At 48.1% G+C, this 27,808-nt stretch overlaps 2 protein-coding genes across 6 annotated transcripts in view; one reads left to right on the top strand and one right to left on the bottom strand.

Moving 5' to 3' along the window:
- LOC119449908 (zinc finger protein 143) overlaps positions 1-27,808 on the top strand; it is a 312,907-nt gene that overhangs the window by 127,174 nt on the left and 157,925 nt on the right. The window lies entirely within an intron of this gene.
- LOC119449901 (flavin-containing monooxygenase 5-like) overlaps positions 1,323-27,808 on the bottom strand; it is a 144,649-nt gene continuing 118,163 nt past the window's right edge. The window contains exon 6 of one of the 5 annotated variants that reach the window (XM_049665510.1): positions 1,323-1,872. In XM_049665510.1, the coding sequence (XP_049521467.1) occupies positions 1,411-1,872 (462 nt within the window). In that variant the 3' untranslated portion in view covers positions 1,323-1,410. Of the gene's footprint in view, positions 1,873-24,534; positions 25,285-27,808 lie in introns of those variants that run through there. The other 4 variants (XM_049665507.1, XM_049665508.1, XM_037713186.2 and 1 more) reach the window with 4 other exon arrangements.

The following is a 27,808-nucleotide window of genomic DNA, read 5'->3' as shown; positions in this document are numbered from 1 at the left end:
TGATCGATGTGGTCGAACTAGTTTAGGGGTAGCATACGTAAATCACTGAATAGCGGTCCCAGTAGGACATACGTCGTGATCGCGGTAAGAGAGAAACCAATGGACAGATTATTTGACCATGGCTATTTGTCGTGATCTCGCAAGTACGGCTAGGGAACGCATTGCTGATGAAGAATTACCGTGCCGAAAAGACAATAACGCACAAAGGAAGGGAAGACATGGAGGTTGTCTTTTTGTTTCGCCAATTTTTCTAATCAGTAATGCAAGACCTACTAGCGCAACAAGTAATTCTTCTATGGAATGCTTATTTAAGGGAACAGGTATGAACAAAAACTTCAGTGCCCTTCTGCTACTGTGAAGATGGAAGCCAGCGAAGCTGTGCCTATTTGGTGGGCCTGCTGTAGTGAATATTACCCCCCCCCCCCCCCCCCCCCCCCCCCCCTCCCGGTGGGAATGGGTGTATCGTCGTTGGGCATCACCAGTTCTGGTTTAGAAACTCGCATTGAAACCTGGCTGCCGCACCGGGGAAGTTGACGCTAGCGTTGCCGAGACTTGTACCACCGTTGTCGGGTTCCTTGAGGGCAAGACAACGCTGACGTTTGGCCTTAACATCGCGCTCCCTCAACTCGGGGTCCACGGCTCTTCGCTGACGTTTCACCTGGGCTTCACATGCACTCATTCTAGAATCGTCACGTCGACGACGAGCCTTTCCCGAGCGCTTTCGCGGCGGCGTTGCTCAAACGTGTTAGGACACGTCGTCAATTGCTCATGAATGGCTCATACGCCCTTAAGCAATGGCGCATACCCCCGTAAACGCGGCCTCCCCATTACGACGACAGAAGAGAAGTGAAATTCTACGCTGGAATGATTAGCGGCAACGCAGCCAGCTGGAAGCAGACGACGACGAACGCGGAAGCAGTGTCAGGAGCGCGTGCTCGGCACTGCATCCAAATCGAGCGCAAACCGAGGGGCGCCATCGAGCTAGCTGCGGAAGTAGGCGACGACGCTCGAGCCAATGCTGATGATGATAGCTTTTCTTTCTACACGCGGACACGATCCTGGGGGAACTAGCCCTTAACAGCTTCGCTCTAAAACACTTTCTAAATTGGAGGCGAGAGTCAGCGCGAAACTTTAATTACTTTATTTTCAACAAAACAGTATGTAATATACGCAGTAACGTAGATGTCACAGTAAAGAGTAAGCTCAACTGCATTGCTTGCACGACTAGCCCGTACGCTGAGTTTATGATGCAACATGTCTTGTTGGTCCGTTGGAACACATCAGCACGGAAAAAAGGAAATCACCTGCTTCTGGCACCTATTTCTAGGGTACGTACGTCAATGCGCATAGCGAAGCATCCTTTACATTTTTAGTCCTTAGGGAGGAGATGAACAAGGATGGTCGAAGTTATTAGGAATGCTGCCCTAGTCCGGAAAGTACGTATGCAACGGCCAGCACGAAGAAGACAAGGAACAGACAGAGGAATGCCGACGGGCCCTTCTTCTTTCTATCGAAGGAGGTGCATCGATCGTTGAGCGGGTACATCACCCTGTAGCGCACGTCGAGGATGGCCTGCCGCGCTCCGGGCCACGGGTGCGGACCTTCGAGCCGGAACTGGTACGGCACGCAGGGTCCGAGCAGCGCGCGAAAGAGCTCGTTGTCCGTGAAGAAGTACTTGAGGATGTTGGGTCGGGCGCCGATCTGGCTGGCCAGTTCGTCCATGTAGTTGATCCAGTCCACCTGGATGGTGTGACGCGGGGACGCGACGTAGCGGCGCCGCATGTGTTCTCGCTTCTTGCGGATGTCCTCGAACATGGCCTCCTCCGAGGGCAACGATCGTTTCTCGGACAGCAGCTCGGCCATCCAGCGGCTCTGCGCACATGCACGCGAGGCAAATATTAGTGAACCCTATATTGTCACTGAAAACGTAGAAAGATAGGTGAGATGAGAATGCTGAAAAAAAAAAAAAAAGCTGCGCCAACTGAAGTAGCGCGTCGCAAACAAATAAAATTGACGCTTTCAAGCATTTTCCAGAAACATTGTTCGAGTATAATATTAATCGCTACTAATAAATAATAAGAAAACAAATCGTGGCGGCATCAATGGTGCGCTTCAGGGAAGGGCACCATTGATGGGGGGATCCGGGGGAAGGCGTTCTACGCCGGGCAGCCTGAGCGATCGCGCGCGCCCACCGGACCTCCGCAAGGGTACGGGGGGAGGGTAGGGAGAGGAAGGGGCGTCCTACGCCGTGCTCGCCCGCCCGGGCGGTTGTATCTTGAAAGCCATCTGCGGAGGGGGTAGAGTCCTCCCTGCGCTGTGTTTTCGCGGTTTAGTTCGCGTTGATGCGAGCGGCGGCACGAAGGTCAATTCGCTCGCTGCTGCAGCCGCGCTTACTCACTCCAGCGTTTTGACAGCGAGATTTCGCGGACATCGAGTGAGATGCGTTCATGTTTGCTTGTGCGCGCGTGACACCAGGCTTGCTAATTAAGTCAGTATGTGTACGTTTACAAGTTTATACGGCCGATAAACCTACTATTCTTACTTCGTGTAGCTGCCCATTAATTTGCTATCGCAATCGATGGTTCGCCTTTCGGGCGATACTGCGACTTTTTAAACTAATTACCATGTGGCACATATTGGAATTTGCAAATTCTAGCGGATACTGCAAGGCATACCCACTTGAAAATAATTGTACGCATGACACCATTCACGGGATATACGCCGTCGTTCCACTTGCTTTCTTAACAAAACATCGTTTTATGCATTGAAGCACAAAAGTAACTGGAACACCAATGCATTTCTCCTCAAAGTTGGGAATTAATATCTCTAAACTTGCGTCATCTCGAGAATTCGTTCCAAGTGGATCCGCCTTGCGAACTCGCCGGCTAGAATTTGTAAACTGCAATATGTGCCATAAGGTAATTAGTTAGAAACGTAATTACAGAATTTTTTATTAATTAGGCGGTTATGCATTTAAATTATTTGTGCAAGTAATGTTCGCCTCTTCGAGTAGACTAGCTCGTAGACTAGAATTGTGCTGTATGCCACAGGCAATATTTAAAAATTTTGGAAGTGTTCGCTGAACACCCGGTATATATATATATATATATATATATATATATATATATAGACACTGATTTTTTTTCACGAAAAGGCTATAAGCGTTGCGAAAGTGGCGTTCCTGCAGGGGAGTTCTATAGGTGAGGCGGATATTCTTTGCCGATACTAACGTTAGTTTCATAAGAATAAATAACAAAAAATTATTAGTTACCTTTTTTATTAGCGCCTGGGTGTAGTTGTTTCTATGGCAAATTTGGTGGCAGTCACATTAACAATGCGCCCTCATTTTTGAGAAATATGGAAAATCACACCTAATTCGAGATATTCACAAGAGAATATCAACGTTCAATGCAGGCAATATCGAAACCGAACGCGCCGCGCTGCTACGTCAGACGGAAACGCCATGTGATGAAGTGTGTGACGAAGTTTGAGTGACGGCATGTCGCGGCAAATACTGATACAGCAGGTAGCGGCAAATGCTTAATGCTTGGCAGCATTTCTTCATATCAGTACCTGCCGCGACTTGCCGCCACTTGCCACGACGTTCTATTTCAAACTTCATCGCGCTTTTCGTCATGGGGCGTTTCCGTGCGGGCCGGCGCTTAGTGCGCTCCCGGCACTCTCGGTTTCAATATTGGCTGGATTAAGCGTTGAAATCTGATGATGAATTTCGCAAATTAGGTGCAATTTTCAAGATATTTAAACAGTAGGGTCGCAATAAAGTGTGATTGCCTCCCAATTTGCCATATATATATATATATATATATATATATATATATATATATATATATATAGACAGGGGTAATTGGAGATCGCAGGGAGAGGCCTTCGTCCTGCAGTGGACATAAAATATAGGCTGATGATGAAGATGATATATATATACAAGCTACTCTCAAGGTTCTCATAAAGAGTTAACGAATTTGTGTTAATTATTCATCGGAAATCAATCTATTAGCGGCATTGTGTGTTCGCCACGCCAGGAACTACTCCGAAACAACGGCATGTTCGCTACTCTCATGGCCTGTTTATAAGAAAAATCTGTATATTCTTGAAAAAAAAGGTCGCAGTTTCGCCCGGAAGGGTAAGCATCGATCACGATAGCAAATTGTTAGCTATAGGAAGTAAGGATAGTCGCTTGAAAAAGTGTAAACATTTGATTAATTAATAAATAAGGATAGACACTTGTACACTTGTAAACATTCGCTTGTTAACTAAATTAACAAGCATGGTGCCACGCGCGTACAAGCAAATATGAACACATCTCACTCGGTTACCGCGGATCCTCGCTGTCAAAACGCTGGCGTGAGGAAGCGCGGCTGCAGCATCGAGCGAATTGAACTTCGGGCTGCCTCTCGCTTCACCGCGAACCAAGCGGCGAAAACAGAGCGCGCACGAAGCTATCAGCACTCGGCGCACTCTGTCCCCATCGCAGATCGCTTTCAAGATTGGGCCTGCGCAGCCGCGCTCGGTCAGGACGTACGCAGCCGCAGTAGAACGCCCACCACCCTTGGTGCCTTGCGCGCGATAGAAGACGGCGCGCTTCCTCCCTGCCTTTCTCCCTAGCGTGGTACCATCGGCGGCTCACCCTCGCACGCTTTCACTTGCACAAACAGCATACGGCGCGCGGCCATGATGTTATCGCATTGGACTTTGTGCGGAACCTTACGGCGACGCTGCCGCCGCCGCCGACAGAAGTACGCCTGGAGTGTCCGTATAATTGCTATCGCAATATATATATATATATATATATATATATATACTCGTGGCAATATATACACTAAATAAGCACGTCTACAAGAAACTTCAAACTACATACCAACTTCACACCAACATCATACTTCAAACAGATCTGCTGAGACAGAACCGAGCGAAGCAGTAGTTTCAACTTTTCTGGCGTAATAAACAAACAAAAGTGCGCCCCCTCCCCAGATTACTGGTAAATGGGACAATGAAAACTAATTACTTTCACCCTATAGTCTACCGAAAACGGTGCTTCCCATTCAGCTGGTGGAACTGTGTTGTAAAAAAAAAAAAATAGGAACGTGAAATCACGTGAGTTTGCCATCGGTTGCTCGCGTCTGCACATGCGCCACACATTCGATCGGGCCTGCGAGCAATATTTAGAACAGGAGGAAAGAAAAAAATGGAGGGGGCAGTAGAGAATTTCAGTCAGTACGTGCGTATACGATTTAGTGTTACCGTTTTAGCGAGATACGGGTACTGAAACGGAAACAGTAGCATTGGTGGTAATATGTGACGTCGACGTGCTCATGCTCAAACCAGAAAAAGTGTCACATGACTTTCTGTCATGTGACACTTCTTGGTGGTACAAATGTTTGCGTCGTGACTAAGACGTTCAGGCCATCAGATGAGAGAGCACAGCCACAGAATGCAATATACGACTATTCCACTGTTTACAAGTAGAGACCCTGCAGATGCTTCCGGTTTGGTCCACATAACTAGCCCGTTAAATTTAGCGGACAAGAAAGACAGCGATGAGCCACCGTAGTGCGCCAGAATAGAAGGCAACAGATTTTTAACAGTTTTCCTCTGCAGCTAATCACCATATCGCGAATCGATATCACCCTTAAGTTACCCGAAAATTTTTACATATTTACACTTGAGGCATGTCACACATTAATAATATTTGTAAGCGTAAGAAGATATGTCCTGCAAGTTCAACCAACTTGAAAACATGCTTTTTTTTTTCTTTTCGGCCTAGTAGACTGATAAGGCACCTTATACCGGGAGCTTTTTGAGGCGCAGGCTCACAATATCCTAGGCGACTCTACTAATTAGCACCGTGTCACAAGATGTCGTCATAGCTGCATGCTGCGCCCATTTGACGCTTTGCAATGTTGCGGTCGGTAGTCGCCTTTTTAGGCAATTACGAAACTCCGTAGACTGTCTGAGACGGCCGGACTCACCTGCAACTCAGATATGGGGAACATGGCACCGAGCGGCTGGACGAGCCCGATGATGGCCAGGCTCGGATGCCTCAACTGGGGCGGGAAGACGTACTTGTACAGCTGCACCTGGTTATCCACCACGGACACCACTTCATTTGGCAAAAAAGGAAACTTGATCTGGTATCCCGTGGCCAGGATGACGTCGTCCAATAAGGTCACCTGAAGCAACCGTACGAGCATAGCCCTGAGATGATGTCATCTGAGGTAGAGTTTACTCTATAATCACGTTTCCAGAGGTTTATACACTGACTGATCGGCGTTACTCACGCGAATGAAGCTAAAGAATGACAGGTCTTGCTAAATATAACTTTCATTTTTTTCTCATTAAGAAGGCGTAATCATCGTAAATTCTGGTGGCCCGGACAGATGGTACATGCTATCTTATCCTAGGCTCAACATTCTAACATAAGATATCCTTTAATTTATACTGACACCTAAAACGTGGTCGATTTTAATGTCATTCTGTGCCGTCGTTCTTCTGTGAGAGGAAATAATAACTACAGGCATACATTTTTAACGCGTGTATGAGTTCCTCGTCAATGTATAAATCAAGAAATATTTCAGTACTTGTAAAATTATATGCATTGGGCTGACAAAACTGATTTTATTTACGTAGATGCATAGTAGTGCAGCCATTATCGCTGTGAGAATGAGGGATTCTGCTCTATGAGGAGGAATATATAGGAAAAAAATGATGGTTTCGTTTAGCTCGTGCATTTGAATATGCGAAGCATCCGCATGCGTCTGTCAGCTTCTTTTCGATAACGGCCTTTCGATTGAACTGTTGTGCGTGTTCATTTAATGTGGTCCCTCATAGGCTAACATTAAAAAGACCCTCGGTCTCTGCGAAAACATTGAAAAGGGTTGAAATGCGATCATTTGCATGTGTCATTGACCGCTACAAGTATAAAAATATGTACGTGTTCATATACGTCTTATTGCTCCATACTTTGTTTTTTATGTCACACACACTTACTGCAGTTATCGTCCAGTTTCGCTTTAGTTTATGTGGAGTCGGCCTTTCGTTTCGTATAAATGGTAAATAGAAACGAGCTCTTCCCGAAAACCCGCGTCAGGAAACCCTGCAGTTCCGTACTAAGACATACTCGCCTGCTTCGTGGCAGTAGTCACTGCTTTGGTTTGGTTTCCGTCTAGAAATGGCGCTTACCCACTACGCCAGGTTGTATACGAATCGGATGGAAGTAATAGAAAAGTCATTTATTATGATCTAGAAAGGAAATGAATAATTTTGTTAATGAGCTTTGGCTGACTTTTTCTCAGTGAAGTTTCAGCGCACTGATACAAGCGGCACCGTGACCTAGAGATGACAGTTCATCATCATCAACCACTTCACAATTATTTTTGTCCTTCCAGATAGCCTCATCACCTGCACCGTCGAGCACGTTTCAAATGAAGCACGTTTTGAGGCTTCTGCCACCTTCAACTTTTTTGATCAAGGTTATTGCTCGACTTTTACTGTTAAGAACTAAAAGTCGATTCCCAGCTTTTAGAGGATATACTTGAATTCGAACATGATTTTTCATGCATACGACGCACAGGTGACAGGAACACTTTCCCTGCGCAATCGGAGCTCACCAAGTGTGCTCGAAACAAATTATTACAGTAAGAGTTTTGACAATCCACGATTCAGCTCGCGCACTCCTCCATCGCACGGCGCAACGCAACCTGCACCTTCCTGACATTAGTCTTGATCACTGTTTTAACGATGACCCGAAGAGTGACGCGCATGGCTTGTGCAACTAATGTTGCAAACTAAAGAGTTAGTTTTGAAGAAATAAGGGATAGAGAAATTTATCACGCTGCGATAGGCAACAGTTTTGCCAATCTTTAAGTTGCACGACGACTCACCTTGTCGTCACCTTGGAAGAGCACACCGTCTTCGGTGAACTCGACGATGTCCTTCTTGACGCGAACCTTTCCGCTGAGGATGAGATTGGGCAGCGCGTCGTTGACGGTCGGGTGCTGCGCGTTGTAGCGGTGATTGGGCTTGAGTCCGTAAGCCTCGTGATTGAAGAACCCGTTCAAGATGTTCTCCGCGTAGTCGTTGGCCAATGACTTGGGCAAGGCGCGCATTATCCACCTCTTGAGTCGCGTTTTAACAAAGATGTCAATGGGCACTCCGTTGGGGCCGACGCGCTGGGAAATCCAAGCTCCTCTCCTCGTGGACAGATACGCCTGCGAGGAATTCGTTTCTTAGTTAGCCGGGTGAGGCCGGGAACAATCCCGCGTGTTAGATGGAGTAACAAGCGGCGTCCAACATGGTTCGAACAAATTTTAGCAGGTTACAACATTTGGAACAGCCATGTTTTCGACGCGGCACCACGTTGGAGGAGGAGGTGAGGGGTTGTATTTACTGTTATTTTGCATACGAGGGTAAATGCATATGCACATGCTGATGGATGTCATTTGCTCTTCGTGCTCTCTGTCTCTTTTAAACTCTGTGATACTGAGCGTTTCGGCAGCTTTTCGAAAGTATCGTAAAACAGCAAATATAAGCTTTACTGTGAGCATAAGTGGGTCATATTAACAATGAACCAAGTTGGATTAATGCCATTTGACCTGCTTATTACCGTCTAAAGCTGCCTTTCAGGAACTTAGTAACGCTAGGAGCGCTCCGGAAAGAGCAGTCGAAAATTGCATGAGACTTCGGACTCATCGAGCTGATCAGACGAGTAGTCACACGCTTGCGCAACGCTCCGTCAGTGGTGCTATTATGCAGCGCTATCAAATTGCGCCGTATATTGTCCTATTCACCCTTTTGTCAGCTCTGACTGGCTCATTATGACCTATCTGACTGACTGAAAACACCTGTACATGACAGAACTTGAAAACAAGGAGGAATTTGATAGGAGCCAGAATTGGGCTGGTATAATACAAGCGTTCCTTTCGCTCGACTTCTTTGATTTCTTATCAATCACCTATCATTGTTGGCCTGTGCTGGTGATAGCTTGTGTGGATCGAGCACCACTCGGACCTCTAGAGAAGCGCGAAAAGGAAAGAGCATTGAACAAGAATCGTTACATATTCTGGCCCTGGTGTGGGGCATTAGCGAAATGGCTCCGCGCAGAGGTGACGAAACTTTTACATCGCGCTTACCTCAAGCGCCACATGTCTCACGTGACAACGTGACTGACCTGCACGGACTCTTGAAACCTCCGAGCTGCTGCAGCAGCTTGGTCACACGCATAAAACGCAATGATCTGTGCATGTGGTCTCCATAATAAGGAAATGACTTGATGCAGTCGCGATGAAGCTGTTACGTCATGCTTACCTCGAGGGCAACGTAACTGGCATCGACGACGGCGTCGACCGCCGAGTTTCCGATGCCAACCACGGCTACCCGGCGGTCCCGAAACTTGTCGGCGTTCTTGAGGCTGTGCGTGTGCACGATCCGGCCACGGAACTTCTGCTGCCCCTTGAAGTGCGGCACGTTCGGGTACACGTGGTGGCCCACGCACACGGCCACGGCGTCGTACGTCTCCATGCGGTCGGTGTTCGCCTCCAGGTCCCTGACCAGCACGTCCCAGCGGCCCGTCTTCTCGTAGTCGGTGGCTGGCGTCACCTGCACTACGTCGTGTCTCGTCCGAACGTGCTTGGTCACGCCGAAGTGGTCGGCGTAGCTCCGGAAGTAGCCCAGCATTTTGGTGTGGTGCATGTAGTTGGGGAGGTCTTTGGGCGGTGGATAGTCACTGCGGGCCGGGAAAGTCGCACGGAGAGAGATAATAAACATTTATTGAATGGCCAAAAGATGGATTTGGTCTTGATGCTCAATGTTGGCGACCTTCGTTCATGATGTTTTGAGCTCGGGCGGCATCAATAGCTCTTTCGACTAGCCGAAGCTGGTCGTCTGGACCGGAGCTCACCAAGCCTCTCTCCCAAAGCTCGGTTGGGGGGTGGAAGTGGCGACTGTTAGCATCCGCCTAACATGTGTCTGTGCGTCACGGGCTTCTCGCATAAGCGGCAATGTGTGGAGTGTTGGTTAGGACAGAATAGGTAGAGCTGAGAAGGATGAGGGAAGGAACGGGTCTGGAGCGCACGCTCTCTAGGATTTGTAGGTGTGTGTTGGGGGGGGGGGGGGGGGGTATAATGTTTGTCACAGCAGTGTATAGTGCGGGGTCTATAGTGCTTGGGTTCGGCAGTGTTGCTCTCTACGCCCACTCGATGAGTCAATGCCCGAGCGATGGCGTTAGCAGCCTCGTTTCCAGGCCTACCGTAGTGAGCCGGAGCCCATGCAATCCGGAGTGACCTCTTCGGGTGTGCTGTTGGATGATGCACAGTGTAGTGAGTGACAGTTTGGTTTTGTTTGGAACTCGACGGGGGCCATGGTGAAAAAGATCTCCACCCACCGCTTGGCTGCACGTAAATGTAATCAAAGAGAGAGAGAAACTTTATTTTTGAGGGATTCCTAGTCTGAGTCGTTGCTGTCGGAGTCCAGCTGGGTCCCCGGTCTTGGTGCTGAGTCCATTTGTCTGGACCCATAGACGTGTTTTATGGAGAACACCAGCAGTGACTATGATGTATAGCGTATAGCTCTTCTGGTGGAGCGGTCCAGCTCTACCAGGTGTAGAAAAGGCAGGGTTGGATGCTTGAGCGAGTCAAAAGCTGTGGAGAAGAGTGTGGGGCCTTCCCATTTAGTATGGAGTGCTGTCATGTTTTTTCCACATACCTGACACGCCGGTGGTAGGTCAATATGGTGTTGGATAGCATCGTTGGTTGAGGTAAGTGTTTCTGTTTAACGGATTAGTGCGGCGTCCTCTCTAGTGTTTGCTTGGGACGGGGATGGTAAGAGGAGTCTGTTGCTTTTGAGTACCTTTAGCCGATTACGGCGTTGTTTTCAATGCAAAGCTCTGACACCTCTGAGGCAATAGGTCTCACAGCACTTCCTGGGAGAGGCAAATGTTTCTGGGTAGGCGGAAGAATTAGCCTTGGCACTCAATCAGCAGCTTTTAGTTCACGATACATTTTAAAATGGTTTTGATCTTTGCAGTTCTTGGTAAAAATTGTATTTATAGCCACTTTCCTGCTAATTTATTTCTGAATTACTTGAGGCCGCTATGTATACCAATAAGGGCAGGGCTCCTTATTCTTCTGTATTATTCTTTGGAAGAGAATTGTGATGGGGGAGTGAATGTAGGATTTCACTACAATTTGTGTATTCATTCCCACGCTCTGAGCAATTGCATTCTGAATCACGATCTTCACAGGCTTTCATAAACCTCGGTAGACCGTGTGCCATTGATATTCCTATCTCAGATTTTCACAAACGAATGTGTCCGGCAATATACGCACGCTATACTGTCGATACTCGCGACATTGCTATCGTGATCTTGAGGATTGCGAGAAGGAAATTTATTTACACTTCACACCATTGATTCTGTAGTAAAAAACGAGGGTTCATAAGGTTCATTTTCGCTTTCTTAAGACTGTTCTCGTTACAAAATCGACTCCTTCATACAGGGCGATTGGGCTAATGAACCAAATTAGAAAGGCACTAAGAAGAAGCCCTAGAGTAACCTAGACTGCTATAATTTTTCTTCGAAAAATAACGCAAGCAGAAAAGCGATCCTTATTACCGAAGGATATGAAGGCCAAAGTACATATAGTTTGGTTTCTGCATTTCGCGCTCTAACCGCGAAGCTCACGACATTACGATGACCTGACTAGTTTTATAGTACTTTTGTGTATTTGTGTATAGTGAGTGTCTCCATCTACGCGGACGACATCTGCATCTGGGCATCAGCGGTGACTCGCCCGCAGGTTCGTGCAAGGTTAAAGAAGGCAGAAACACAGGCATCTGTCTATCTTTGCACACAAGGCCTAACCATCTCGACAGAAAAATGTGCGTTAGTCGCTTTTACGCGAAAAGCGATCTCTGGTTATCCAGTGTGCATCAATGGCCATCGTATCTCCTACAAAATAAATCGTCGATTTTTGGGTGTCTTTGTTGACCGAGACCTCTCCTGGAGCCCTCAGGTTGCCCACTTGAAGAAGAAGCTCTTATCTATGGTTCGCGATTTCAAATTCATCGCCGGTAAAATGTGGGGATCCTCAGTGGGCTCCATGCTACAGTTGTACCGAGCACTTTTTATCGGATTCCTACGCTATAGCTCTCCCGTGCTTACTAAAACATGCAAATCAAATCTTCGAGCCCTTCAGAGCGTGCAAGCACAGGCATTACGTCTTTGCCTCGGCCTTCCGTGGAGTGCCTCAACAGCAGGAACAGTTATCACGACTCAAGACCATCCGATCACGACTTACATGACCATCTACACGCTTAGGGCCCATATTCGCCACGTTTCACGGATGCAATCAAGCTCTCTTGCCTCCCTGCCAGAACGACGACCATATATGCGTCATTCTCCAACGTGGTCAGCATTCCTATAGTGCCTCCCTTCCATCGGGGTTCACACCCTCGACACGTTCACCGTCAGCGTTGTGGTGTTTAAAACAACCTGAAGTGCGCCTTTACGTTCTTGGAATAAGAAAAAAGACGGACCTGCCTACCTTGGCCTTGAAGCAAGCAGCTCTCGATTGCTTGTACACTTTCTACTCTGACCGAATCCACATATATACGGATGGCTCTTCCACTCAGACCAGCTCCACCGGCGCAGTGGTTATACCTTCACGATCAATGAGCATCACATACAAGACTTCTCACGTGACATCACCGACCGCTTTGGAGCTTGTTGCCCTCCGAGGTGCCATTGATTATATTAACAACCAACCGGCTAATCGGTGGGCAATATTATGCGATTCAAAGGCGGCCCTACCATGACTTTTGTCAGCTCTTCGTCGCGGGTCCTGCGAACAACTCGTCTCGGAGATACGAGAAATGCACCATCATACGATCGCAAAAGGACACGACGTCGTGTTTCAGTGGCTGCCGGGTCATTGCGGTATCTTCGGCAACGACATCGCCGACGAAGCTGCTAGGAAAGCACACGAAGGAGCAAAGCTTGTTTCTGTGCCTTTATCGAGGACTGACGCAGCCCAACACCTGAGCAAGCTAGCGCACAGTATGACATTGGAGAAGTGGCATACAACTGAATTCACCCAGCATCGGTTGCATTCTCTCGACCCATTTATGCAGCTGCGGCTGTTGCCTGGATTTCCGCGAAATGAGGAAACAATGCTGTGCCGCTTACGCTTGGGTGTTGCATTCACCAATGCTTACACGTGTTTGATTGGAATGGCTGATGGCGCCGAGTGTAATGCCTGCGGTGTCGATGAGACTATAGAACACCTACTATGCTACTGTCCATCTTTTCAAAACGAAAGACATGGCCTCTGCAACGTTCTCAATAGGCTAGATAGAAGACCGTTCACCTTGAGCAAGATCTTGGGACCATGGCCTCGAATATCACAGCTGCAAAAGACCACAAAAGCGCTGCTGCGATTTTTGAAAACTACAGGACTGAGTGACCGTCTATGATCCGGACTGATTGATCATCAGTGATAGAACAGAGATCTGTTGCTACGTCGGCGATATCAACAGCGGACTTTCTATTCTTCTCTTAATCTCTATCTCCCCCTTTTCCCTTCCCCCAGTGTAGGGTAGCCAACCGGCCTCAGTCCTGCTTAACCTCCCTGCCTTTCATTAAATCATTTTCTCTCTCTCTCTCTCTCTCTCTCTCTCTCTTGTGTATTTAGGCTATTTTTTGTGCAGGAACTGCGCACAAAAGTTACCATCTTAAGAAAAAGCGCGGATCCCTCGTACCTAAACTGTTTTCTTGCGCTAACCCGCCGTGGTTTCTCAGTGACAATGGTGTTGGGCTGCCGAGCACGAGGTCGCGGAATGAAATCCCGGCCACGGCGGCCGCATTTCGATGGGGGCGAAATGTGAAAACACCCGTGCACTTAGATTTAGGTGCACGTTAAAGAACCCCAGGTGGTTCAAATTTCCGGAGTCCCCCACTACAGCGTGCCTCATAACCAGATCGTGGTTTTGGCACGTAAAACCCCATAATTTAATTTTTTTTCTTGCGCTAGAGAAACCCCAAACAGTTCGGCGCCGACTTTGCAAAAGGTTCACGTTGCCTGTACCTGAACGCAAGATCACCTGAATTTGTTACCAGTATACGTTAAGGAGACATATATCTCGAAAAACGGCGATACAGATTACATGACAAATGCGCGTCGGTAGCTGATGGTTATGTAATATTAACAAGGAAAAGGGAATGTATAGGGTAAATAACCGGTGGTAATTTAGAGTAGCAGAGTTCATGCCAAGAGATGGGAAACACAGTTCCAGTCCGGCAGAGAATTAGCTGGTATTAGAAGATGAGGAAATTTGCCAGCATATAGGACAGAGCCGGTTGGCGCATAACAGGGGTAAATGGAGACCGCTGCGAAGGAAGCCTTCGTCCGGTATGGACACAAAGAAAACATGGCAATGTACTAACTCTGAAAAGGGCTGATGATGACGATGGTGATGACAATACCTGAATGCGCTCATCTCCTTGCTGGTGTTAATGACGGTGGTGCGCGTGACCGACGGCTGTCCTTCGACGTCATCGTCGTGGTACGACCAGAGACCTCCTATGTCTGCGGATCGCTCGTACAGCACCACGTCGAAGCCGTAGTCGAGCATCTGGCGGGCGCACGCCAGGCCGCTCGGCCCGGCGCCCACTACGCAGATTTCCTTCTTCGACATCGTGATTCCAAGATTACTGTTACTGATGGGAGAGAAAAAAAATAAATCCAGCCAAATTAAGGATAGCGAGTCATAACGGATTGCACCAGAAGGAGAGAAAGAGAGAAAGTTATGTTATGGAGTTTTACGTGATGATGAACCACTTGTTGAAAGATCCCGTATTCACACGTAAACAGCCGCCACTTAAGTAAATCAAAACTCACCCGGACAGCTAATAGCGGCGTTGGAGATAGTCTGTAGGAATACGCAATGTGTACACGTACTTTAGGGTTCTTTGCCTCGAGCAAGCTTCGCGGCTTACTGCGGCCGCAGTGCAAAGGACTAAATACTAGCATATGGACTTGGGAAACGCGAGGGTGAACGCGCAGCTGCTGATAGCGACGTCAGAGGAAGTGATACAAAGATGTGGTGGTAGTAGCGTACCGCAGTGCTTGTTTTCATATTTTTTTTAAAATATTGGTGAGGGTATAACTGTGGCCTATATCTGCAGAACACCACACCTCATGAGCGAACGTAATATCTGTCACACAGCTCTGCTGTATCTCTTTTTTGCAGACACGTAGCACGTTGAAAAGCTTACTGGTGAGCAAACTTCGGCATGGCAAGCCGTTCACCCTCATGTGACTGTATAGGGAGAGAGAGAAATAAGCTTTATTGCCTCATTGATCCAAGCCCGTCTGGCTAGTGTTAAAGAGACGATGAACTCGTGTAGGGGCTCCGCCGGTGTTGTTTGCAGATATAGTGATGTGCGAAGGCAAGGAAAACCGAGGGGCTCGCTTTTTACAGCGAAAGCTGTATAAGCGAGCCCCTCGGTTTTCGAAACGAGAAACCGTTCGCGACATGTTTCGATAAACGTCTCCATTGGCTGCGCCGTCAGTTACGTCGTTCTCTACGTCGCACCCAAGCGCGCGCGCCATTGCCAGCGTCGTTAGTGACGTCATTAGCGAACGTGTTCCCGCCATTGCCACGTCGACGCTGCTCTGCCCGCAACGCCGCTTCCTCGGCCCGCCGTTGTCGCATGCGTTCGATATCTCGAGTTAGCTCGGCGTCGTGGTTAGCAGCATCCACCCGCCATTGGCGCTTGCGTTCCACTGGAAACACAAACATGTAACCAATAATTGAGAAACGTTTCAATACAGCGTCGGGATTAACCCACTGCTAAACACCGGGGCCGCACGTTTCAGCTTCGCTGGTAAACCATCTGTACGGAGTGTCTGAGCGGTAATTTTTTAGTAATAATAACGAGATGAAGCCAAGGAAGGCACAGGGAGAGTTAACACCTTTTTTTCATTAAACTGAATAATTCATTGCTGATAACGGTTCAATTTGCGATAGAGTTTGTATTTGCACTGCAGATTGGGCAAGTTGGTGCGTCGTAAGCTTGTCTTGCTTTAGCGCAACTCAGTTTGAGTATGAAGGGAAAAAGGAACAGGTGACAGGGTAAGCTCACCCTGTCACCTGTTCCTTTTTCCCTTCATACTCAAACTGAGTTGCGCTAAATCAAGAGTTTGTATTTGCAATACGGGAATATGGAAATTAAAGTGGAAGAAAGAACTTTGCTCTCAGTGAGAGCCAGACGCACAACCTCCGCATGTCATGTGCCAAGAGAGAGAGAGAGACAGAGAAGGGCCTGGATAGCTTTCTGGAGAGTTACTTTGCGTCACGCCTAGCATGGTACTCTAGACGAATGCGATGGTATGAAACGATATACGCATGACATGCGGCAGACACCTATAACACGCACAACACACAAAGCATACAGAATTAAATTATCTAGTAGAGACCTGTGTTTCGTGTCGCAGACACGTGCAGTGGTCTAACTAACTGAGCTACGACGATGATTGTTTATTAAAGGATGAGCAAGTGAAATAACAGGCCAACGAAGGACCCACGTACTATCCCAATAATCAAAATAAGCCCCAGCGATTAAGGAATGTATGGAACAAACAAAACAAATGAAAAAAGAAAAAAGAGGGAAGTAAGGAAGAAAAATAGTGGAGGAATAGAGTATCACTTTAATCCAGCGTAGCCTGCTTACTATACATACGTATAACCTAGAGTGCTTCGAATCGGCGACATGCAAGCGTCCAGTCAGCATTACCAAAACAGTTTTAATCTGTGCAATCACGGCATAAAAAGCAACACACAGCCACTAATAAAGCACTACAGTTACTACATGTTCACATAAACGTGCACAAAGCAAGATATTAAGCCCGGTCTTGCAAAGATGCGCGTACTGCATAAAGCCACTAGCTGTCCGAAAGTCACAAATAGCTGTGACTGCCTGTTTTTGTCTGTGCACGACTAGGGAACAAGGACCTTTCCACAGATACAGGATGCCTATCCAGCCGATTCAAACGGCTGCGCAGGGTATCTCGCTGGCACTCGTATTGCGTACACTCGATGAGCAGATCTTCCACTGACGCATCTGCAGTGTTACAGTTGGTGCAAGTAGCGGATAGCCTCTTTTATTGCGCTAGCATTTATATGGATACTCCAAGCGGATCCCTGTCGTCAGCGTCACCGTCGTCGTCGTCGCCGTGAGGTTCCGTATAAAGTCCAAGGGCGATAAAATCGTCGCCACGTGCCCTATGCTGCATGTGCGAGTGAAAGCACGCGAGGGACGCGCGCTTTCACGGAGAGTGAACGCACGAGAGCAAACGCGACGTCTTCCGTCGTGCGAAAGGCTGTGGGAGGATGGGAGGGAGGGAGGGGAAGTGACGTTTAGCTGTGGCACCAAATGCATATCTTGCGACCAGGCTAAAAGGGAACTGGCCACTCAATCTCCCACGCGGAAGGAGGAAAGCTGGAAGCGCGAAGGGAGGGGGTGCGGCTTCTATTCTACCAGCTACTGCGTACTTGTACTTTGCGCGGCTGCGGGCTGTCGCGCGCACCGTATCTTGAAAGCGATCTCCACACGGCTCTTTCTTTTGTGTGCGCTGTGATTTCGCTCCTGAGTTTCCGTTCAAGCAATAGACCGAACGAACCTTCGCTCGCTGCTGAAGCCACGCTTGCTCACGCCAGCGTTTTGACAGTGGTTGCCGGCGGTCATCGAGTGTGATCTATCCATGTTTGCTTGTGCGCGCTGGCACCATGTTTGTTAATTCAGTTAGTAAGCGAATGTGGCCAAGTTTATGCAGCCGATAAAACTACTATCCTTACTCCGTCTAGCTCTCTACTAATTTTCTATCGCAATTGATGCTTCGCATTTCTGGCTAGACTGCGAATTTTTTTATTCTATGCATGAAGTAAGGTGTGGAATCCACGTCCAGGCATAGTTGATGTATGATCGAGTGTTGATATCAAAGCCGCGATCTATGCGTCGGTATGCTGCGAAAGTTATCCCTGCGCCAACTTCGTTGCATATTTATGTGCATTTGTTTATAATATAGTCTTTTAAGTGTCATACAGCGCCACTCATAGCCACGGACACGGATGTGGATCTCATATTAAACTGCAGTCATCACGCAGGCTCCCCACTAGTCAGGCGGAGGTCGTGGATTCGGCACAAAATGTGGTAAAGTTGACTTCCACTTTCATTTCCTTTTTTCTTTCCTTATACAACATATTGTTTATTGGAAATTTAACCCTCATATGATGGTAATTGAGCACTTCAATAAAAGAAACAGCTCCTTCTTTTTTGTTTCATTGGCTTTGTTGTCTATTGCCTTCACATGCTTGTTCCGTGTAAATCATTCTCAGCTTTCTCCTTTCCCAGATAGGCCAGTAGGACAAGATGCCGATATTGCCGCATAGTACAGTATCAGCAACCTGTCGTAGTAAGAGAAGCGCACAAACTTTGTGCAGAGGTTGGACAGGTAAGCAGATCAACGAGACCGTGCGCCGTCAGTGTTTGTTGCCGTGAAGAGGTACCACGTCACTCGTTTCGCTCAATACAAAACCATTCAGAATACATATTGTAGTATTATTTTCCTTAGTAGAAAGACGATAGTCCTGCATGCGTTCCGTACATACGTTTGCTTTTTGTACATGCGTTTGCTCTGCTTGTGTTTGGTGGCTTCACTGCTTGTAACTCTTTCCTATTCTGTTCTGCTCGGTAACGATGATATAAAAACTTTTTATGTGCAGATACCAATGTATCGTATGCAGAGGCAGTAGTCAGATGTGAGTGCGCGAACATCCGCACAGAGCCTGAATAACACGGAGTCAATAGTTCTGCGGAAGGTTCACTCTCTTCACCCTCATACTAATAATTCTTTGGTTAAACCCACAATGCACCTGTCCTCATTAGTCTACGCGAAGTTAGACTGAGACAAAGTGCAGTGCAAAAGTTTGAGAGCTACACGAAAAGCGCACGCGTGCTCGGAGCCTGTCGACATCGGTATATCTATCAATCCGAGGCAAATCAAAGGTGCAGGTATGCAGCTGAATAGTGATGTTCCAGGGGAGAGGCCGAATTCGAAGCAAGAGGGTGCACTTGATGTCGCGAGTACGTTGCATGCGGCAACCTGCGAATTCGCCCGAAGTGGACTCTTGAGCCACCTATTAACTATAAGTGTGATTTATGGCGAATGGCTTTGAACATGCTTACGATGTGTGTTTCCGATGGTGATTTCGCCCAGAGTGTGGATGGTCAATGTCAGTCACTGACGTGTGTATCTCATGTCGGTGTGAACGATCGATGCGGTCGAACTAGTTTAGGGGTAGCATACATAAATCACTGAATAGCGGTCCCAGTAGGACATACGTCGTGATCGCGGTAAGAGGGGAAGCAATGTACAGATTAATAAATGCGAAGCATTTCTTGCCGGCGGCTCTGTCTGTTGCCCCACGTTCCACACTCCCACAGCGCATGCGCGTCCCCTCCCCCCTCTCTCCTGTCCTACGCTCCCCCTTTCTCTGCTCCAGGAATCCTGTACGGAGCGGCGCCCGCGGCCCACACCCCACAGCACATGCGCGTCCCCTCCCCCTCTCTCTCCTCTCCTACGCTCCCCCTTTCTCTCCTCTAGGAATCCGGAGCGGCGCGCTCGACAGGTGGTGCGACAGCTGCATACTCCGCTGGGGGCGCCACGGTAGTTCCGCGGTATGAAAATGACGGAGCGCGCGCGCCTCATTCTCTCTCCTGTGCAGCGCCGCGATGAGCGCTCGGGCCGCTGCCGCGAAACCATCTCCCGCTCAAGCTAACCATCTCCCCGCTGCTTCGCATCCACCCATGGTCCCCTTTAGCGGGAGATGGAGTAATTTTTTTGACCATGGCTATTATTTGTTGTGATCTCGCAAGTACGGCTAGGGAACGCATTGCTGATGAAGAAAATTAGCACGACGAAAAGACAATAACGCACACAGGAAGGGAAGACATAGAGGTTGCCTTTCTGCTTGGCCAATTTTTCTTATCAGCCATGCAAGACCAACTAGCGCAACAATTAATTCTTCTAGGAAATGCTTATTCATGGGAACAGGTATGAACAAAAAAAAAAAAAAGCCGGCAGATCCCACGCCCTGTAGGAATCGACGCTGACGCCTGGTGGCACGTCTCCTCCATCACGACTACCAACGTCGATGACCATGAGCAACCGTCGTGCATATGGAAGCTGCACTACGCTGCACACGCTAGCACAACGCGAAAGACGAAGCACGTAACTGACACACTAATACAACGCGCAAGACAAAGCACGTAACTGAATCGTCACCGAGTCAAATCAGCGCGTACAGCGCGTTGTAATTGCAGCCTCCGCGATCAACTTCAGAAACATTTTCAGAGCTAATTGCGGAGGCCACGCTCCGCTGTGCTGAGTACGGTGAACGCCACCTAGGTGGCGTTGGTAGTGCTTCTTGATGCCAGCGTCCCTTCGAATGCTGGCATCGAGGCGTCGTAGTGCTGAGACCACCGAAGCGTTCACTGTCGGTGCGCGTTAGTGTCATAATGCAGTACTTCTCTTTTCTGCTCGTAGGCGGCGGCACCGCCCCGAGCAAGAGCGCGGGTACACGGAGGAGTGTTAGATATATAAGGCGCGTCTGTGTAGCTCTCTGCAAATGCGTTTGTGGCGCAATGGGTTAAACGCTCGGCGATCTATCGTCGCGGACCGAGAGGTCGTGGGTTCGATTTCCAAATTTTGCATGTTTGTGGAACTTTTTCTTCTGGTTTCTTTCTTTGTATTATGTTCGTGTACATTGTAAGAACGTCATTCCGTATTTCCGTATGACGTATTTTCGTGACGGAAATACCTCAGTGAAGTCTTGGTGGACCCCGGCATAAAACACTTTCGTGTTAAAAAAAAAAGATCCCACGCCCTGTAGGAATCGATGTTATGCGAAGCAGTGTGCAGAGAGCCTACCAAGTTAACGAAACGACCATAAGAGCACCAAGATGTAGGCGGCTCTTTCATGACCTACATGACACGCATGTCATGAGTCCTCAGGAGTCCCTTTAGCTACACCTAAGAGACCTTAGGGCGAAAGCCTTAGTCATACTCGTGACTATGACTTCTACCACCATCCCTCACTTAGTACCCACGTCCGAACCCCTTTCAGTGCTTTTTGTGGTAATGTTTTTCGCTGAGCCATTGTCATTTTTGCTCAGTCATGGTCATGACTATGACTTCTACCACCATCCTTTAGTGTTTCCTTCACTTAGTACCGACGTCTGAACCCATTTCAGGGGTTTTTGAGTGTCAATCTTTTTTTCGCTGAGTCATTGTCATTTTTTGCTCAGTCACGGTCATGACTATGACTTCGACCAACAACCTCAGCCTTTTCCTTCACCTTGTACCCCATCCGAACCCATTCCAGTGGTTTTTGAGTGTTAGTATTTTTTCGCCTAGTCATTTTCATGTTTGCTGAGTCATGCTCATGACTATGAGTTCTACCATCATCCTTTAGTGTTTCCTTCACTTAGTGCCCACGTCCGAACCAATTCCAGTGGTTTTTGAGTGTTAATCTTGTTTTGCTGATTCATTGTCATTTTTGCTGAGTCATGCTCATGACTATGACATCTACCATCATGCTTTAGTGTTTCCTTCTCTTAGTACTCACGTCGGAACCTATTTCAGTGGTTTTTGAGTGTTAATCTTTTTTTGCTGTGTCATTGTCATTTTTGCTGAGTCATGCTCATGACTATGACTTCTATCAGCATCCTGTAGTGTTTCCTTCACTTAGTACCCACGTCCGAACCCATTCCAGTGGTTTTTGAGCGTTAATCTTTTTTCGCTGTGTCATTGTCATTTTTGCTGAGTCATGCTCATGACTATGACTTCTATCAGCATCCTGTAAGGTTTCCTTCACTTAGTACCCACGTCCGAACACATTTCAGTGGTTTTTGAGTGTTAATATTTTTCGCTGGGTCATTGTTATGACCTACATAAGTCATGACATTTATGTCATGACCTATCACTTATGTTCGTCATACACTCCTGTCATACTATACCAATTTCGGCACCTACCAAGTTAGCAAAACGACCATGAGAGCACCAAGACGTACGCGGCTATTTCATGATCTACATGTCACGCATGTCATGACATTCCGGTCATGACATATTATTTACGTTCGTCATATACTCTTGTCATAGTATGCCAATTTTGGTACATACCAAGTTAACGAAACGATCATGAGAGCACAACGTCGTAGGCGGCTAGATAGATAGATAGATACTGTCAAAGTAGCAAATGTTCGCCAAGAAATGCTTCGCATTAAAAAATTCAGAGCGCTTCTGCTGATGTGAAGATGGAAGCCAGCGAAGCTGTGACTATGGTGGGTCTGCTGTAGTGAATAGAGAGTTTTAGAATAGGGGCTGATTAAGTAAGCAGGTGTGCTGCGGCGTAAGTAGACCGACATGAAGAGAGACTCGATGACCACGAGAAGGCGCGTGTGAAACGGTGGTGTTGATGAGAAGCGCTTCCCGTGGGCAGCGCGCGTGCGAAGGGACACACCTGTAGCGCTGCACTGCCGATCCGGGCAGCATTACATGTGTAGCGTGCGTTGGAAAATGTGACCCGACTATTACTAACTGAATGAACAAGCGTGGTGCGAGCGCGCACAAACAAACATGAAGAGATCACACTGAATGACTGCAGACAACGACTGTCAAAACGCTGGCAGCAAGCATACGCCGCTGCGGGCGAAGGTACGTGCGGTCTATCGCTTCAACAGGAACTGAGCCGCGAATGCACGGCTCATAAAGGTCAGAGCCGTGTAGAGATACGAGACGGTGCGGCGAGCGACGAGCGCGGTTGTTGGCAGAAGTGCGCCCCCCCCCCCCCCCCCCCCCCCCCGCTTCTTATTACATACATTAGTTGAGAGAAAGCGATAATTGCAGTCACTTTTCGTAGCTTACGAACTTCACGCGTTACCACGAATCAAGCCCAGTTTGGTACTCGGAGAGCCGTCGCTTCGATGGGTGCCGCCATGTTTGTTGACGCAAAGCTTTTGGGGCAGCTTTTGGGGCTCCCGCTAAATCGTTGAAATAGCGTGGCCAACGCAAAACCCAAACACAGTTCGCGTCTCGCGCATGCGCAGTGGTGCCGACGCTATTTCTTTGGGGCCCCATAACATTTGGGGCCCCCTATTCTATACCAAGCCCTGTTCGTAGGCTATATAAGATACAGCATGCCGGTGCTCTCGAACATGAGACCCAGCTGTGTGCGGACGTTAGAGAGCATACAAGCTCAAGGTTTGCGCACGTGCTTGAGCCTATCACGCTGCACCTCAACGAATGGAACCATTGCGGAAGCTCGGGCTTGTCCCATCAACGTATATATGCTCTGCGAACCTCTTCGAGTGCACCTACGCTTGTTGACCCGACATAGGCAACATCCCCTATCAGCACTCCCTGCCACACACCCAAACTGCAGTTTTTCAAGAACTATATTGCGTCATGAGAACATTCTGCCGTTTAGATTCTCTTCCCCATGCATTCCTAGTGCACCTCCGTGGGTCCTAACTACACCGCTTGTTAAACTTCAAATCCCTGGGATTACGAGGAAGTCCTGTGTTTCATCCATTGGCCTTAAGCAACTTACCCTATCGCACATTTTTACAGCATACAGTGGTACTTCTCACGTGTATACCGATGGCTCTGTTACCCCAGGTGCCTCCGCTGCAGCATTTGTCATCCCGCAAATGTCCATCGCTCGACGGTTTAAATTAGACCACAAGTCCACTTCAACTGCTGCAGAACTTTCATCATCGTCTGCGGACCCGGCCTGGGGTCTATTTTTAAATAAAGTTGTTCGCTCTTCTCTCGTCGTCTGCTTCCAACTAGCTGCGTTATCACGAATCATCCCAGCGTAGAATTTCACTTCTCTTCTGTCATCGTAATGGGGAGGACGCGGTTACGGGGGTATGAGCCATTGCTTAAGGGCGTATGAGCAATTCACGAGCAAGTGACGCGACGAGCCTTTCCCGAGCGCTTTCGCGGCGGCGTTGCTCAAACGCGTTAGGACACGTCGTCACTTGCTCATGAATTGCTCATACGCCCTTAAGCAATGGCTCATACCCCCGTAACCGCGTCCTCCCCATTACGATGACAGAAGAGAAGTGAAATTCTACGCTGGGATGATTCGTGGCAACGCAGCTAGTTGGAAGCAGACGACGAGAGAGAGCGAACAACTTTATTTAAAAATAGACCCCAGTCCGGGTCCGCAGACGATGACGAAAGCGGGAGCAGTGGCACGAGCGCGTGCTCGGCATGGCATCTAACGGCATGAGCGCAAACCGAGGGGCGCCGACGAGCTAGCTGCGGAAGAAGACGATGACGCTCGAGCCAATGCTGATGATGATAGCTTTTCTTTCTACACGCGGACACGATCCTTGGGGAACTAGCCCTTAACAGCTTCACTGTAAAACACTTTCTAAATTGAAGGCAAAAGTCAGCACGAAATTGTAATCACTTTATTTTCAACAAAACAATGTGTAATATACGCAGTAACGTAAATGTCACAGTAAACAGTAAGCTCAACTGCACTGTTTGCACGACTAGCCCGTATGCTGAGTTTATGGTGCAAGGTGTTCCTTGTTCGTCCATTGGAACACATCAGCACAGAACAGAGGAAATTACCTGCTTCTGACACCCGTTTCTAGGATACGTATGTCAATGGGCGCAGCGAAACATCTTTTTCATTTTCAGTCCTTCAGGAGGAGGTGAACAAGGACGGTCGAAGTTATTAGGAATGCTGCTGTAGTCCGGAAAGTACGCATGCAACGGCCAGCACGAAGAAGAAAAGGAACAGACAGAGGAATGCTGACGGGCCCTTGTTCTTTCTCTCGAAGGAGGTGCATCGATCGTTGAGCGGGTACATCACTCTGTAAGGCGAGTTGAGGATGGCCTGCCGCGCTCCGGGCCACGGGTGCGGACCCTCGAGCCGGAACTGGTACGGAACGCAGGGTCCGAGCAGCGCGCGGAACAGCTCGTTGTCCGTGAAGAAGTACTTGAGGATGTTGGGTCGGGCGCCGATCTGGCTGGCCAGTTCGTCCATGTAGTTGATCCAGTCCACCTGGATGGTGTGACGCGGCGACGCGACGTAGCGGCGCCGCATGTGTTCTCGCTTCTTGCGGATGTCCTCGAACATGGCCTCCTCCGAGGGCAATGATCGTTTCTCGGACAGCAGCTCGGCCATCCAGCGGCTCTGCGCACATGCACGCGAGGCAAATATTAGTGAACCCTATATTGTCACTGAAAACGTAGAAAGATAGGTGAGATGAGAATGCGGAAGAAAAAGCTGCGCAAACTGAGGTAGCGTGTCGCAAACAAACAAAATTGACGCGTTCAAGTATTCTCTAGAAACGTATAACAATTTACTACTAAATAATTAGTAGGCTAATTAGTAGGCAAGGCTTAGGAGTGAGGATCAACGGCGAATATCTCAGCAACCTCCGGTTTGCAGATGACATTGTCCTATTCAGCAAGAATGGAGACGAATTACAACAAATGATTGAGGATCTTAACCGAGAAAGTGTAAGAGTGGGGTTGAAGATGAATATGCAGAAGACAAAGATAATGTTCAATAGCCTGGCAAGGGAACAAGAATTCGGGATAGCCAGTCAGCCTCTAGAGTCTGTAAAGGAGTACGTTTATCTAGGTCAATTACTCACAGGGGACCCTGATCATGAGAAGCAAATTTACAGAAGAATAAAATTGGGTTGGAGTGCAGGTATTGCCAAATCCTGACTGGGAACTTACCACTGTCGTTGAAAAGAAAAGTCTACAATCATTGCATTCTACCGGTGCGAACATTTGGGGCAGAAACTTGGAGATTAACAAAGAAGCTCGAGAACAAGTTAAGGACTGCACAAAGAGCGATGGAACGAAAAATGTTAGGCCTAACCTTAAGAGAAAGGAAGTGAGCGCTGTGGATCAGAGAGCAAACGGGGATAGCCGATATTCTAGTTGACAGTAAGAGAAAAAAATGTCGCAGTTTCGCCCGAAAGGCGAAGCATCAATTGCGATAGCAAATTAGCAGAGAGCTATTCGGAGTAGGGATAGTAGTTTTATCGGCTGTATAAAGTTGGACACATTCACTTACTAACTGAATTAACAAGCGTGGTGTCAGCGCGCACAAGCACACATGAATAGATCACACTCGATGACCGCAGACAACTCCTGTCAAAACGCTGGCAGCAAGCGCAGCCGCCGCAGCGAGCGAAGGTTCGTGCGGTCTATCGCTTCAACGGAAACTGAACGGCCGAATGCATAGCGCATACAAAGGTCAGAGCCGTGCGGAGATCGCTTGCAAGATACGGCGCGCGCGACAACACCGGCAGCCCGTACCGGCGCAAACATAATAAAGAACCAAGCGCAACGCACATGAACGCACTTGTTGGCAGAGTAGAAGCCCTCCTCCCTCCAGAGCTGCCTCCCGCTTTGCTCCTTTCGCGTGGGATAGATTGCGTCGCCAGTTCCCCTTGCGCCCGGTTTCAAGATACGCATTTGGTGCCGCAGCAAAGCGTCGCCCCCCCTCCCTCCCATACCACCACAGCGTTTCGCGCCACGGAAGTCGCGTTTGCTTTCCGCCGTGCGTTCGCTCTCCGTGATAGCGCGCGTCCCAGGCGCGCTTCCCTCGCACATACGGCGCGCGGCGACGATTTTATCGCCCTTGGACTTTATACAGAACCTCACGCCGACGGCGACGGCGACGGTGACGGCGAAGCCAACGGCAGAAATCTGCTTGAAGTGTCCATGTAGTTGCTATCGCAATAAAGATTGGAGCTGGGCAGGCCGTGTAATGCGTAGGATGGATAACCGGTGGACCATTAGAGTTACAGAATGGATACCAAGAGAAGGGAAGCGCAGTCGAGGACGGCAGAAAACCAGGTGGGGTGATGAAGTTCGGAAATTTGCAGGCGCAAGTTGGAATCAGCTAGCTCAAGACAGGGATAATTGAAGATCACAGGGGATCGAGCCTTCGTCCTGTAGTGGGCATAAATATAGGCTGATGATGATGATACCGGATATGCACCTCTACAAGAAACTTCAAACTTCATACCAACTTCAAACCATCATCATACTTCAAACAGACGTGCTGAGCAGTGGCGTAGCCAATAATTTTGTTCGAAGGGGGGGGGGGGGGGGGGGTCACCTTGCAGCGCAGCCTCATCCGTACAGAATTTGTCGAGGGATCAAATACATGAATAATACCTGCATTGTCATTGTCGATGTTCGATGCTGCAAACGAATTATTCAACGCTACGCACTCTCAATAAAATATGTATTTTTTTCATAAAAGTATATACTCTTATGTTCCAACCCTTGTGGCAGAAATAACTGATATCAATGCTTCCGAGTTTTTTTTTTTGTCTATTTAATAAGTAAAGAAAATATCACACGAACTTTAAACCTATATCAGTTCGAAACCAGCTAAGCAGTGCATGCAGCTGATATGAAAAACGTAAAGGCCATGAAATTAACAAGTTCAGGAGAAATATTTCGATGAATCTATGTCATTCAAGAAACTTGTTTGTACATATGCAACGGCCAATGATGCTGCCCTTCGTTGCAATGGATTGCGCAGGATCAGCTGTTACCGGTCGTGTATTGTGAGTACACATAAAAAGCAGTTCTGCAAAATATACATTACAAATGCGAAGATAGAATGCAATATACAAATGCGAAGGTGCAACTTGATAAAGGGCAAAGAAAGTGTCGCTGGAAAC

The sequence above is a fragment of the Dermacentor silvarum genome, chromosome 4 (assembly GCF_013339745.2).
Source record: "Dermacentor silvarum isolate Dsil-2018 chromosome 4, BIME_Dsil_1.4, whole genome shotgun sequence".
Classification (NCBI taxonomy): Eukaryota; Metazoa; Arthropoda; class Arachnida; order Ixodida; family Ixodidae; genus Dermacentor; species Dermacentor silvarum.
This window is presented reverse-complemented; position numbering and strand designations above follow the sequence as displayed.